Source organism: Gossypium raimondii, chromosome 1, assembly GCF_025698545.1.
Source record: "Gossypium raimondii isolate GPD5lz chromosome 1, ASM2569854v1, whole genome shotgun sequence".
Classification (NCBI taxonomy): Eukaryota; Viridiplantae; Streptophyta; class Magnoliopsida; order Malvales; family Malvaceae; genus Gossypium; species Gossypium raimondii.
Window position 1 is genome coordinate 9,625,599 of NC_068565.1, and position 14,316 is coordinate 9,639,914.

The window sequence follows — 14,316 nt, forward strand, 5'->3', positions numbered from 1 at the left end:
ATGGCCTGAGACATGGGCATGTCACTTGGCCGTGTGAGCCACGCGACCTGACCACACAGGCTTGTGACCCTTGAACTTAGGAAAAGTTTTGAAATTTTGTGAAAAATTCTCTGAGTTCTCGATTCAGTCCCGACTCGTTTCTAATGTATGATTTGGGCCTCGAGGGACCATAGAATGGACGATATGGTTAAATTATAATTAATTTCCGATACAATTGTAAAATAACATGAAATATCTGAATATGATCTGTAAATTTTGGTAATGCTCCTAAACCCTGTTCTGGCGATGGATATAGGTTAGGGGTGTTACAAACAGAATACGAATATTAAATTGACAACCTTACCTGTAACACCCATATCGCTTCTCCGTTACCGAATTAAGGATCAGAGTGTTACAGAACCAAATATAACAATTTATCTTAATTTAAAACAAGTATTCAATTAATTTTTAAACACATATCATTTCATAGAATAAATATGCATATGGGCCTTAATTCGGGTTTCCGGGGCCCTAAAATTAGTTTGAAAGCAATTAGGGATCAAAATGAATCAAAACATAAATTTTAGGAAAAATTTGAAAATTTGGTAAATAGGGGTCACACAGGCCGCATGACAGAGCTCGGACCGTGTGAACATTCGAATTAAGAACACACAACCATTTCTCAGCCCGTGTCATAGACCGTGTAACTTATTGACTTGGCTCACACAACTGCGTCGCAGGCCGTATGATAGCCCGTGTAACTCACTGACTTGAGACACACGACCGTGTCTCAGACTGTGTAAAACCTGCACTAAAACTAACAGATCACATACGACTATGTGGGGTGACCGTGTGTGGCACATGGTCGTGTGACAGCCCATGTCCCAAGTTGTGTGCTTCCAAATTAACTCTTTAAACAAGCTAAAATCAAGCCAAAACTTTCCCAATAAGGTACACCTAAAACACAAACCATCCCATGACCAAAACAATCAAAACATACACTTAAAACATAACAAAATTAATAACCTAAACTTCTAACCAATGTACCATTCATAGGTACCTCAATTGTAACAAAACATTACACCAAAAATTTATCCATAAACACACCTCAAATCAACTTTCATAACCAACCACACTATTAATCTTCTAAACATACTATTAAATTTTACCATTCAACAACACATAACATAATCAAAAATACTAAATAACTTTTCATATCTTCCAAACGTCTAATATTAACTTTCTTACAACAAAACCTATATACATGCCACAACCCAAAAAGAGATATAAAAGCTACAAAAAGTAAATGGATAGTGTGAGTTTTGATGTCGATCCTTCGAGCCGTTTGCAATCGTTAACTACAAAATGACATGAGAAAAATCATTAAGCTTAAATGGCTTAGTAAGATCATAGTGTAAATTCCACTTGACTTGCTTTTAGGAAAAGAATCAATTAAAAATTATATCATGATAACTAAAATTCTCAATTGATTTGTCTATAAGCTTTCAAGAATTTATCATAACTAGAATATGTCAACTCCAAGTAATTCTTCATATTATTTAATTAAGTTCATCATTACCCAGTTCACCTATTCGAACCTCACTCATTTTCAGAGGCATCATAGATGCAAAACAGGGGCACTAAAGTGCAATCAGGGGCATTGGAGTGCATTCAGGGGCATGAATGTGCTGTCAGGGGCACCAGAGTGCATTTAGGGGCATAGTTGTGCAAACAGGGACACCAAAGTGTTTATAGGGGCACCGAGGTGCATTGAAGGCACTTCAACATTTCTGTATACATATTAGAACTCATTATAGTCTCATACAATTCATATAATATGCAAGAAATACTACTAATAACCATTTCTCAATTTCATATATATATATGAAATACTTGCATTTCTAATAATTATATAAATAACTAAATTATATTCACATGTACATACAAAGAGATCAACTAACAAGATAAAAATCATATAAATTACAAGTGAAACACATTAAATTGCAATAACTATGAACTTACCTCTAAAACACTTCGGTTTAAACATAGATCTTTTCCTCGGTTATTCTCTTTTTATTCAAATCTTGATCTATATAGTAATTAAATACAATATATTAAATTTGTATTCAATTCAATACATATGGCCCTTAAATTTTCACTAATTACATATTTTTCTTGAATTTTTACATTTTTACAATTTAGTCCCTAAACTTAAAATCTCCAATTTTAGCAAAATTTGTCATTTATTCATGATATCCAAATATTTATCCTCTTATTTCCATCCCAAATATATTCTAAATTCAAAACATTTCCCATGAATTCTAACATTCACTCAATTCAATCCTTTAATAAAAAAAACTAACAAAATTACTTTGTAAGCTAATTCAAATTAACACCTATAATTTTCCACTCCATCAAATAACATCCAAATTAACAAGGTTTCATCAATTATATCATTTAAAATCTTTGACAGTTTAAAAAACGGTGGTACGAGTTAGATGAACCTAATTGTAACAATCTCAAAAACATAAAAATTACAAAAATTAAGCTCAATTTGAACTTACATGCAAAGAGTACCTTGACCGAACCTTGCTAGCACAACAATGGAGAATTCTCTTTTCTATTTTCGGTGGGGGAATGCTTTAAGGAAGATGATACTCATTTTGTTTTAATTTTACTTAAGTCATATTACTTTAATTACTAAAATACCCTTATAATATATCGCTCAAGTAAGCCAAACCTAAACCTATTACCGTCCATCATGGATTATGATGGTCTAATTACCATTTAAGGCCATCAAATTAAATTTCTAAAGCTATTAAGCCCAATTTACTAATAGCAACTAACTTTCACAGCATTTACAGATTAGTCCTTTTTACTAAATTAACTAGGTAAACATTAAAATTTCTTCACCAAAAATTAATACGACCTTACTGTAACTCTACAATTAGTAATTAATTAGTAAAACACGACTCCACATTTCAGAATTGTGGTCTCGAAATTACTATTTCCGACACCACTAAAAAATGGGATTATTACATTACCACACACAACCCGCAACAATACCAAAAGAGAACGCTGGTACAAAATAGCTCAACAACAAAGAAGAAAGAAAGAAACAAAAAGAAAACAATAGGAGAAAATTTCAATATCAAAAGTTGAATAGAAAAGAAAAAGTTCAACAATAATAAATAAAAAGAAAACAACATCGTGTTGAAAGTTCAAACCGCAAAAACTATTAAAAATAAATTTTGAGCTCATTGTTCTCCAATTATGAACTAAACCAATAATAAATAAAATATAAATATAAATAATATAATATAATTAAAGACATAATAACATAATTTAAGGCAAAAAATATAACAAATAAATAGAAAATTATACACCTATCACCAAGGGCGTAGCCCGAGGAGGCTGGCAGGGGCCTCGACCCCCTAAAATGGAAAGACCCTTTAATTTTTTTTTAATTTTAAATTAGTAAAGATAAAATTACACTTTGACCTCCATAAAAATGATAAAAATTTGATTTAATCATTTAAAAATTATAAAAATATAAGCTATTTAAATAGTAAAATTACATCTTTATTATCATAAAAATTAAGATTTCAAAAAATTTCTACCTTCAACCTTGACTATCACCGATCAAAATGATCTTCCGAATGTTGACTTGATCAAAATTGTACACAATAGGTAGGATTCAATTATTGTTAATTATAAGTTTGAGTGTTTGAATAACTCAAAGTTGTAATTTTAAGTCCGAGTAAAGCCGTTTAACTTCAACTATTTATTCAAGTTGACTTAAAAAGTGAATAACTTAACCTCTTTAATTTGACATGTAACTTTTAATGGATTTTTTCCTAATTAAATTTGGATTATTCGCAACCGTATTCATAATGTTAACATACAAATCATGCTTTTATAAAGTTGATATAAATGTCACTCATCATAAATAATACATATAATGTTATTTCTTGTATACTGTAATGAGATTTATGCCATAGTATAACATAATTATAGTATATGGTAGATTATAATATATTATTTGGTATTTAAGTTTGATTTCTTTTAATGTGGTATTTGTATTCTTTTTGTCCAATTTAATACATGTGTTTGATAAAAGTTATATATTTTGATACCCTTAAGTAACAAGTGCTAACTTTTTAATGCTTAAATCGGGTTTTATAACTGATTTGATAAAAGTTAACTGTCAATTAGGTTTGAATTTTTCATAATTTTTAATAAAATAAATTTATGTTAGTTGTGAATTTATTTAATTTTACATTTAATTTGTCAAATACAATCCGATGGATGTGATTTAGTTTAAATTTTAGGGTTAATTTGATGAAAATTAATTGCTAATATTATTAGCTAATTATGAATTTTCATCAAATCAACTCAAAATCCAAGTTAAACACTAAAAAGTAACAATGTTATCTCCAAGTTCCAAAATGTATAACTTTTTCAAAATACAAGTATCACATTAAACCAAAAATAACAACGTACCAACTTAAAAGAAAATATCAAACTCAAATACAAAATTATGTATTAATCCTAGATTATATAATTTTTTGCTAAAAATTATAGTATCTACAATATACTATAATATTATATTATATTATATTACACATTATAATATAACTAGTTATGTGACCTTTATTACATTATTGTATATGTATATAACTAGCATTGCTTAAAACATTTTAAAATTTTAATTATATTAAATTACATTATATGAAATATATTTATCCAATATATATTTAATCTAGGGATATTTAAATAATATCTATGAGTTAGTATTTTGTACATTGATAATGTATTTTTTAATTACACAAATGACTTAAAATTATCATGTCACATTTCTTTTATATATTTACTTTTTCAATATTTTACTATACCCAATAGGCACTTAACATCACCCCAACCCGGGCAATTTACCAATAAAAGCCCTTTTTTTTAAAAATTACCGAAATTGGCCAATTATTTTATTATTTACCGGAATGGTCCAAAAATGCAATCGCGTCCACATCGTTGCGATGTCGATTACACACGCCGGACATCGCATCCACGTCGGTAGAAGTTCTTGGCGTGGACGCGATGTCTGGCGCGCTGCAATCGACATCGCTACCGACGTGGACGCGATTTCTCCCACGTTAGGTTTTTTTGGCTTTTAGGTTTAAGGGTTTTTAGGTCCTAGAGGAAATAATTTCGAGTTGACGTTTCTGATAAAATAATATAAAATCGCTTCTAGCAGGATGATATTTGAGAAGAATTTGTGAAATCGAGCCCTCGTGGACGCGCTTACGCTCTGATGAGTCACGGAAGAAATAATTATTTTTTGACGTTTCGAGCAAATAGTATAAAATCGCTTCTAGCAGGATGCTATTTGAGAAGAACTTGTGAAATGCTGCCTCGTCGGTAGCTTTTTGCTCTGATGGGTCATGTAAGAAATAATTTTTTTGACGTTTCGAGCAAATAATATAAAATCGCTTCTAGCGGGATGCTATTTCGAAGAATTTATGAAATCGCTACTCGTGGACGCGCTTTTGCTACTGATAGCATGTTTGGTGAGGCTATAAATTAGGCGAAAATGTTCTCGAATGCATAAGTCACAATGTAAACAATTTAGAGAGGCTAAGAAGGTTAGAGTTTCAAATATGAGTGAACGTATTAGTGTTGTTATTTACTACGATGGTGAGGTTTGCCACACCGAGAATGGTGTTGTTTTTTTGTCGGAGAATACAGTGCGACTAGTTTTTAACCAGAACATAGATTTGACAGAACTTCGTAAAAGGATTAGGCGTAAAATTTTTGGAACGACGCCAATGAAAGTTTTGTCTATCACGTATCGATTTTGTTCTTCTGTTGATCCGGTGACATATGACTCGTTCGACATAAAAGGTGCTCGTAGCTTGGAAGCAATGGTGCAGACTCATCTTGCTAGTGGAGCAGCTTATATTGAGTTATATGTACAATTTACATCGCCAACTGATGTACTAGCGACCGGTGTTCGAGATGTATACACCACCTGGCGACACTTTCGGTCGGGGGTTACAAAATCTGAACGACCCATGTTCTAGTGGCGGTGTCGATTGCACATCCCCTGTAAGACACTCTGTCGGTGGATGGGATATGTACGTCGGTGGCTCGATGTTTGATGCTAGAAATATGTACTAGGGAGCGGCATCAAGTTCTAGCGGGTGGCAATCTACATCCAATTGGGGACGTTATCAAATGCCCAGAAGAAGGGATGATGTACTCCTTACGACGTCAACAGGTGAGGGGACCTCGTACACTGCAGATGATTGTGGGTTAGAAGATGACTCGGATGTGGATCCACCTCGCGAGCCCGGGCCGAATGGTGCAGAAGTTGGCTTATTTTCTGAACCAGAGCCTATTCTAACAGAAGCTGAAGATGCTGACAGGAGTTCAGATGAGGAAGAAAATCCACGATTCAGAGCATACTCACCTCCAGCCCACATGCATAATGTCGATCTGTCTGTAGATGATGCGTTAGAGTTTCCGATTCTACCACACCGGTTGCGTGATCGTACAAGTTCAAGGGTAGATTTTAGTGAACTTGAAGTTAGTAATCTGTTTACCAACAAGGATAGTTTTATTGGTGCTTTGAAACAACATAACATCAAAAACGGCGTTAACTACCGCGTCGTTAAATCAAAATCTGATAAGTTTGAGGCGAAGTGTGCAGTGCAAGACGGCACATGTTCATGGAAAATCTGCGCCTCGTTAAGGAAAAGGACAGGGTTGTGGGAGATAAAAAAGTACAAAGGTCCACATACATGTATTGCAGGTATAGTATTGACTGTATCTGAATAATACTTTTATTATGCAATGTTGCATTATTTAATGTACTCCATTTGTAGGTGTTTCACAAGATCATCCCAAAATGGATTCAGCTATGTTAGCTAGCTTGATACTGCCCACAATAAAAGCAGATCCTAGGACTTCAGTGCCGGTGTTAATTGCCAATATCCGTAGCCAAGTGGGGTACACGCCCTCTTACCACAAGGCTTGGATAGCTAAGCAAAAGGCGTTGGAGAAGATGCATAATGGGTGGGACGCCTCATATAATGAAATATGGCAGTGGTGTCAGGTGCTAGAGAGATACATCTCCGGTGCCATCACAGACCTTGAAACGGAACATGCGTACTACAACGGTCGATTGCTACGTGGATGCCAAGTGTTCAAACGCCTGTTTTGGACCTTTAAGCAATGCCAAGACGCATTTCCATACTGCAAGCCGTTGGTACAAATTGACGGTACCATGTTTGGTAGGTATACTCATCGGCTATTGCTTGCAGTGGCACAGGATGACGGTGGGAGAATTCTTCCAATTGCATTTGCAATAACACCGGGGGAGTCGTCTGATGACTGAGATTTCTTTCTCTCTAGGTTAAGGAGGCATGTGTGCCCCCAACCTGATATATGTGTTATTTCAGATCAGGGTGCCGGTATTTGATCGAGAGGGAAGCTTATGGCAGCGCACACACCATAGATATTGCCTAAGACACGTTGCTTCGAACTACTACAGGCAATATCCATCTAAGAGCAAACGACGACAAGTGACCAACTTGGGTATTTAGTCTATATCTGTGTTATTTCGTTTGTCAATTTGAATTAGTTTTATTGGTAGAAGTGGTATAAATTATTCGCTATGATATTATATTGGCAGGGTATGAAATAAATAAAGATCGTTTTCATGAGATGTTGGCAATTTTACGATCCCAAAACGGCAAAGGGGCGGACTACCTTTATAACATACGTTTCGAACAGTGGGTACAAGCATACGACAGCGGCCTACGATATGGCCATATGACGTCGAACCTGGCAGAATGCATAAATTCTGTTCTTTAAGGAACGAGCCATCTACCGATAACATCGGTTGTGCGAGAGACATATTTTCATTTGGCGGCGCTATTTCCAAAGCGAACAACAAGTTATGCAGGCCAAATGCAGGGAGGCCATGTATGGTGCAGTAAAGTAGTTCAAGAAATTAACAAGGCTAAGGCGATGACAAACACCATGCACACAGTGTGTCACGATCGAGACAATTTATGGTTTCGCATGACAGAGTTTGACAGACCGCACCAAGGTGTTGTTGGCGGGCAATATCGTGTACACTTGCGAAATAGGACTTATGACTGTGGGATGTTTGATGCACTTCGGTATCCATGCACTCATGTTATTGCAGCTTGTCAGAAACTCTGTCTGGATCCGATGAGTTATGTGGACAAAGTGTACAAATTAGAAAACATGTACAACGTATGGAGACCACGTTTTCCCACCGGTCCCAGATGAACGTAAGTGGCTGTCCGTATCTCTTGCTTCTTTTAAGTTGTTACCGGATAGAGAATTACGTCGCAAACCAAAGGGTCGACCTTGCTCGACTAGAATACGTAACAATATGGATATCCGAGAAACAGTCAGTCAAACGAAGTTGTCACTACACCAAAACAGGTTTTTAGCAGTGCTTTTTTAGGCCTTTAGCGGCGCTATTTGTGGCGCTTTGAGAAGCGCCGGAGAAAACGCCGCTAAAGACCAAGACCTTTAGCAGCGCTTTTCCCGCAAACGCCGTTAAATGCTAAGACCTTTACGGCGCTTCTCCAGCAAACGCCGCTATAGACCACGCCCTTTAGCAACGCTTTTCCCACAAACGCTGTTATAGACCACGATCTTTAGCGGCGTTTTTAGCACAAACGCCGCTATAGACCATGACTTTTAGCGGCGCTTTTAGCACAAACGCCGCCAAAGATCATAATCTTTAGCGACGCTTTTATCACAAACGCCGCTAAAAAACAACCTTTAGCAGCACTTTTCGTAAAAACGCCGCTAAAAATATAACCTTTAAAAAAATTATTTTAATCAAATAATATTTATTTTTATGATAAATATTATATTATGTTTTATTTTAAAATTTGAACTTTAAATATACTTTTTAAGGATAAATAAAAATATTATTTAAATTAAATTTTCTATGAAAATTTTAACTTTAAAACTAAATATAAAAATTAATGAATTTAATTTGAAAATTTAAAATAATAAATTAATAACACAATTAAAATCCAAAAGTTGGAACTCAAGTTGTCATAAATATTAAAGTAAAAATAAAAATTTAGAATCAAAACTAAAATAAATAATACATATGAAAAATTAAAACACAGACAGTAACAAAAAATTAAACACCACACATAAAATTTATCAAACTAGTTAAGAAATACATGGTGCAGCCATGCAGTATAAATACAATAGAATCATAGGGTAATTTTCCATAAATATCTTCAGAGTACCAAGAACAATTTGTCACAAAATTATAAAACATGATAAATAAATAAAAAAGAACAGGTAGCAGACAAGCTATTTGTTACTTTTTGTTTTGCTTCCAAGGCTTCCTCAGCTGTCTTCATCTTGGCAACAGAATCATCTTCATCATCCCTGCTTAAGAAAACAAAGAACCTATTGTTAAACAATTTAGAACTTGAAAAAGAAAAGAACCATGTCATGCAGGTCTAAATGCTGGAGCTCAACTTCCACTGAGATGTATCTCCAGGAGCAAAACAACTTATAATTAAACATAACTATAAAAAGAAATTGGATCGGCAAAGTGAGAGCACCTGATCAAATAAGATAACGAATTAAAGAGACTGAGACCTTTGCAGTCTTCCACACAAGATAAGAAGTATTATAACAAATCCAGTTATGAAAGACACAAAATGAGATCGAAAAAGATAAGGCAAATCACATATTCCACAAGCAATTTGTTAACTGCGGTGGATAGCATGATGAAAGATTATAGTAAAATACTACACACAGAAAATAAATAAATTGCTGATCAACAAAAACTTGCAAAACTAAAAATTAAGCCACTTTCAATAATTCAATTAAAGTTCTAAAATCTCCAATGATAAACATAAGAAGCAACTAAACAGAAGTATATTACAGAGCCTAACCTAAATTATAGAGATCATACCTTGAATCCAACTCTGTAGTCTAAGCAAGCATGCCAATCTGCTATATTATTTACCTTGCATAAACATACTAGAAGTATTTATAAGTTGAACCGACTTAAATTAAGTCGATTCATCTATCTATGATATCAATATCATATACAACTATTTAATCTTTACTGAAATATTAACATCAAATTTTACCTAAATTCTTTTTTGTTTTCTGTAAATGCGTAAGCAGGCTATGAGCATGGACTGCACTTCTACCTGTGTGGAAATGACCTTGTTCTTTTCCAAAAATAATATGGTCTAATCATGACAATATTACAGTCAATATTTGCTAAATAAATACTGGGCAATAAGAAAAGATGATATCATGTTAGTTTTTTTCTACATTGGTTGGCCTGACTATGCTTATATATGTATAAACTTTCATTGTGAGTTACATGATTTTTTGAAGAAAACTTTGACAAACAGTCCAAGTCTTTAGCACATGGCGATGAATAATTCTCATGCATGCATGCATGCATGCTGATTATTTTGGAAAAAAATTACTTCAATCTTATTGTCTATTTCTTTCTTTTTTTTTACTATCGTGGGAGGTACATTAAACAATAAAAAAATAAAAATGATCTTCTTTAAAAAGGTAAAATAGTAAAATAGTAATATCAATTTTAAAAATAGCAGATGATTTTTCTCCTCCGCTGAGGATACTCTGCAACAGATGTAGTAAACACAAACTAAGTCAAGCAAGTGATGACAACACATATGTGTTAGACCTTTAACCTTAATAACTCAATGATATTAAATCCTCTTAAAAGTCTTTTCTCAATCAGGTACTATAGAAGAAAGAACATATGGTGTATATCTACCTCGTAGTCTACAAACATCTTATTAGTCCGTAAATAGGATTCTATCATAGCAATCTACATTTTGCAATAAGTCAGTAAATCAAGGGCCAATAGATTGGTTTAATCCATGTTAGGGACTGATATGAATAAAAAAAGTATCATATAATCACAAACCAAAATTTAGAAAATATCAAGTCTAAAACTAATATGGATAAAAAAGTTCGAAGACCAAATTAAAATAAACTACAAAATTCAAGTCCCTAAATTATTCTTTACATTGATTATTTTTCTGAATAATAAATACAATATTTAAAAAAAGGCATAAAAGTACAATGAATGACAGAGAGACTAAAAACAAACAGCATCCATCTTCTCCCCCATTTGTGTTTTCGTGACACTGACACTCTGCTTCTAAGCTTTACTTTTTCTCTTTTTTCTCTCAATACTGTCTAAGTTACCAATGTACATTCAAAGTCCAAATATGCAAAAGGAAAATAATGCAGACCATAGCATACCAAAACTTCATACTTCCCAGGCTTTAAAATCTATCATAGCTATATTAGATGGACACATGACATGACGGCCAAAAAACATAGAATAAATAAAGTGCAAGAACTAGACAAGTAATTGCCATGCACAACCATGGTACACTCACTGCTAGGATACACATCAACCATGGTAAAGCAAGCTTCCATCATTACTATTTATATCAAGTAGAACGAACTTACAATTGCCTGGTGCAGATCATTTTTTCTACTTTTGTCAGAAATGTGCACCTGCCCAAACACCTTTTTCCATTGTGCATTGGCTCAGACTTTATGGAAAGTGATAAATAGTAAGCATTTGATCTGTTAAAGAATCTTGCAGACTGCAAATACCACATCAGAAAATTGCTAGTTGAAATATAAACTAGGGAGATCCATGAGTTACAAAGAGAACAATAGGATGGCCTTTTTAGACTCTAAAAGGGTGATGTTAAGAACTTAAACAGATTCCATCACCTTTTACAAACTATGATTCACCATTCATATTTCTCTACTTCCATGATTTCCAACTAGGAATTACTAGCAATAAATATTGTTACCTACCGCAACAAAGCTGGTACTATTTCATGATTCATTTGCTCCCTAAATAGGCTGGAGTCAGAGTCAGTCCGGCTGCTATGTCTCATGGCATTAGAAAGAAAATCCAATTCTTCCTCAATAACTGAAATGCATGACACAGAAAATTGTCTCCTGAAGAGTTCATGAAGAGCAATTTTAGTAAAATTAGCAATACCAGACTTTTCGGTTTGAACAGTCAGAGTCAAATCTGGAGATGATGTACTGGTATCCCTCGTACAAATCCTGCTTTGTAGTGTCAAATTATTCAAATATGCATTGAGACAGTCATGCTTTGTCTGCGAAAGGTCACTAAGATCCATCTCCACAATTACTATAATAACAGCTCTTAGATGTGAATCCCTCAATGGTAAATTATGGAGCAAGTGTTCCGACAAAAAACTTCTTGCCTTTCTAAGAGTAACAATTAGTAAATAAGAAAGCAGCATGTATAAATACCAGCATATATAAAGACCAGAACCTGAGGAAAGGACGGATGTGATGTCATTTTGGACAGAGCTGCATCAAGCTCCTGAATAGACTCTTGATAAACATTTTCAAAGAAGAGGGCCCATTGAAAGCCTCGCTTGATGTTATTAGAGTCCCAGTGAGCGGGAAGACCAGAGGATTGATACCCAGAAGACAAAACCAGGATATCAACAAACCCTTCTATCAGTTTCATCATTTCTTCCAGGGATATGTCTGGTGATTCCATCCCATCTTCTGGTTTTCTTCCTTGAAGTCTGTTGTTGGAAATGGGAAATTTGGGGGATTTCGGCTGAAGAAAAACAAACTTTTATTTGGGGGATTTAGGGCGCACGATGGAGATGAGAAGAAGAGGGAGTAATGAGCGGATAACCAAAATTTTTTTTAAGACTGAGCGGGATTTGATTACCTTTTATTTGCTTTCATATTTGCGGCGTTTTAAAGAAAAAAACGCCACTATCTAAATTGAAATGACACCGTTTTAAAAAATTGCAATATATGTTTACGGCGTTTTTTATCAAAATGCCGGTAGTGTATACTTTTTGCGGCGTTTTTCTTGAAAATGCCACTAAAAAATTTAAACTCTTTTATTTAAACGGCACCATTTTGGGAAATTTTAATACGTAGTAATGGCGTTTTTTTGTTGAAAACGCCGCTAAAGCTCGCATATTTTTTTATATTCAATTATTGTATCTTTCATATAAATTTTACATAAAAAATTATTAAAATTTTAAGTAATGTTTAAAAGAATTAGAAAAATTATAAATTTTAGTTTTTTTATTTTATTTTTTATTTTTGTATTTTATTTTTCTTATAATTTGGTCCTATCCAAATTAAATAATTACGTAAATATCCATATCAAATATATCAAATGGTTTAGATTAAATATTTTTAAATATAAAAGAATTAATTAATTGTATAAAGTTGTATCATTTAACAAATCTCAAATAAACCTTAAACCCTAAATTAACCATTCAATATACATAAAGTCTATCTATTATATATCTCTTAAATAATATAAACTATACTCATAATTTCAATATATTAAATTTATTATTATATCTTTTACAATTATATAAGGACATATTTAAAATACAAATTAAAAAACTAATTAATCTAAACACTAAACCTTAACCCAACCTTTGAAACCCTAAATCTCTAACTCTTAACCCCTAACCCCTAACCCTTTACCCTAACCCTAAATCTCAAACCTTAAACCATAATCCATAAATCCATATATAATCCCCAAACCTTAAAATAGTAACTTTTAAACTGGCCTTACATCTTAAATTAACCATATACTATAAACTATATAAACCTAAACTATAATGAAAATTAATTAAATATTTTAAAATTAATACTATCTTATCTTTTTCAATTATATATGAAATTATTTAATATATAAATTAAAAACATATTTAGAATATAAATTAAAAAAATAATTAATCTAAACCCAAAACCCTAACTTGACCTATGAATCCCTAAACCCTAAATCCCTAGCTCTTAACACACAAACCCCTAACCCCTAAACCTTAAATCCCAACCCTTAAACCATAATCCCTAATCCATAATCCCTAAATCCATACTCCCTAAACCTTAAAATAGTAATGTAGCGACCTAAAAATTTGGCGATAGGCACGGGCACTAATCGAATTAATTATTGAAAATTTAAAAATAGAGTTTCGATTTTATTTGCAAAAGGAGTCGCCACCGATCTTTTTTAGGTATGTTCGGACACCTAATAAATTCTCTTTTTAGAAGAAAAATTTATTTTTAAATTTTCCTACAAAAGAGGTAATTTTAGGTCTGCGTTGAAATCATGAGAAAATTAGGGTTCGGGAGTCGGTTACGCGCGAGGAAGGTTTTAGCACCCTCGCAACGCCCAAAATTGGTATCTCGTTAAACGCGCGTTGTCTTAATTTTCAAAATACAAGTTCA

General features: G+C 33.3%; 1 protein-coding gene across 4 annotated transcripts; it reads right to left on the minus strand.

Moving 5' to 3' along the window:
• Positions 1–9,162: 9,162 nt before the first annotated feature.
• LOC105781030 (hypothetical protein) lies at positions 9,163–12,852 on the minus strand. 4 transcript variants are annotated; one of them, XM_012605610.2, is made up of 3 exons: positions 12,374–12,796; positions 11,521–11,660; positions 9,163–9,432 (listed from the first exon to the last, which is right to left on the minus strand). In XM_012605610.2, the coding sequence occupies exons 1-3, from the start codon at positions 12,605–12,607 to the stop codon at positions 9,306–9,308; spliced, it is 501 nt and encodes a 166-aa protein (XP_012461064.1). In that variant the 5' UTR covers positions 12,608–12,796; the 3' UTR covers positions 9,163–9,305. The 4 variants fall into 4 exon arrangements, 3 of the variants coding, with proteins under 3 accessions (XP_012461064.1, XP_012461071.1, XP_012461056.1); XM_012605617.2 differs by having other exon boundaries at positions 9,163–9,429; positions 12,374–12,795; XR_008196174.1 differs by having other exon boundaries at positions 9,163–9,429; positions 9,965–12,852.
• Positions 12,853–14,316: the final 1,464 nt, after the last annotated feature.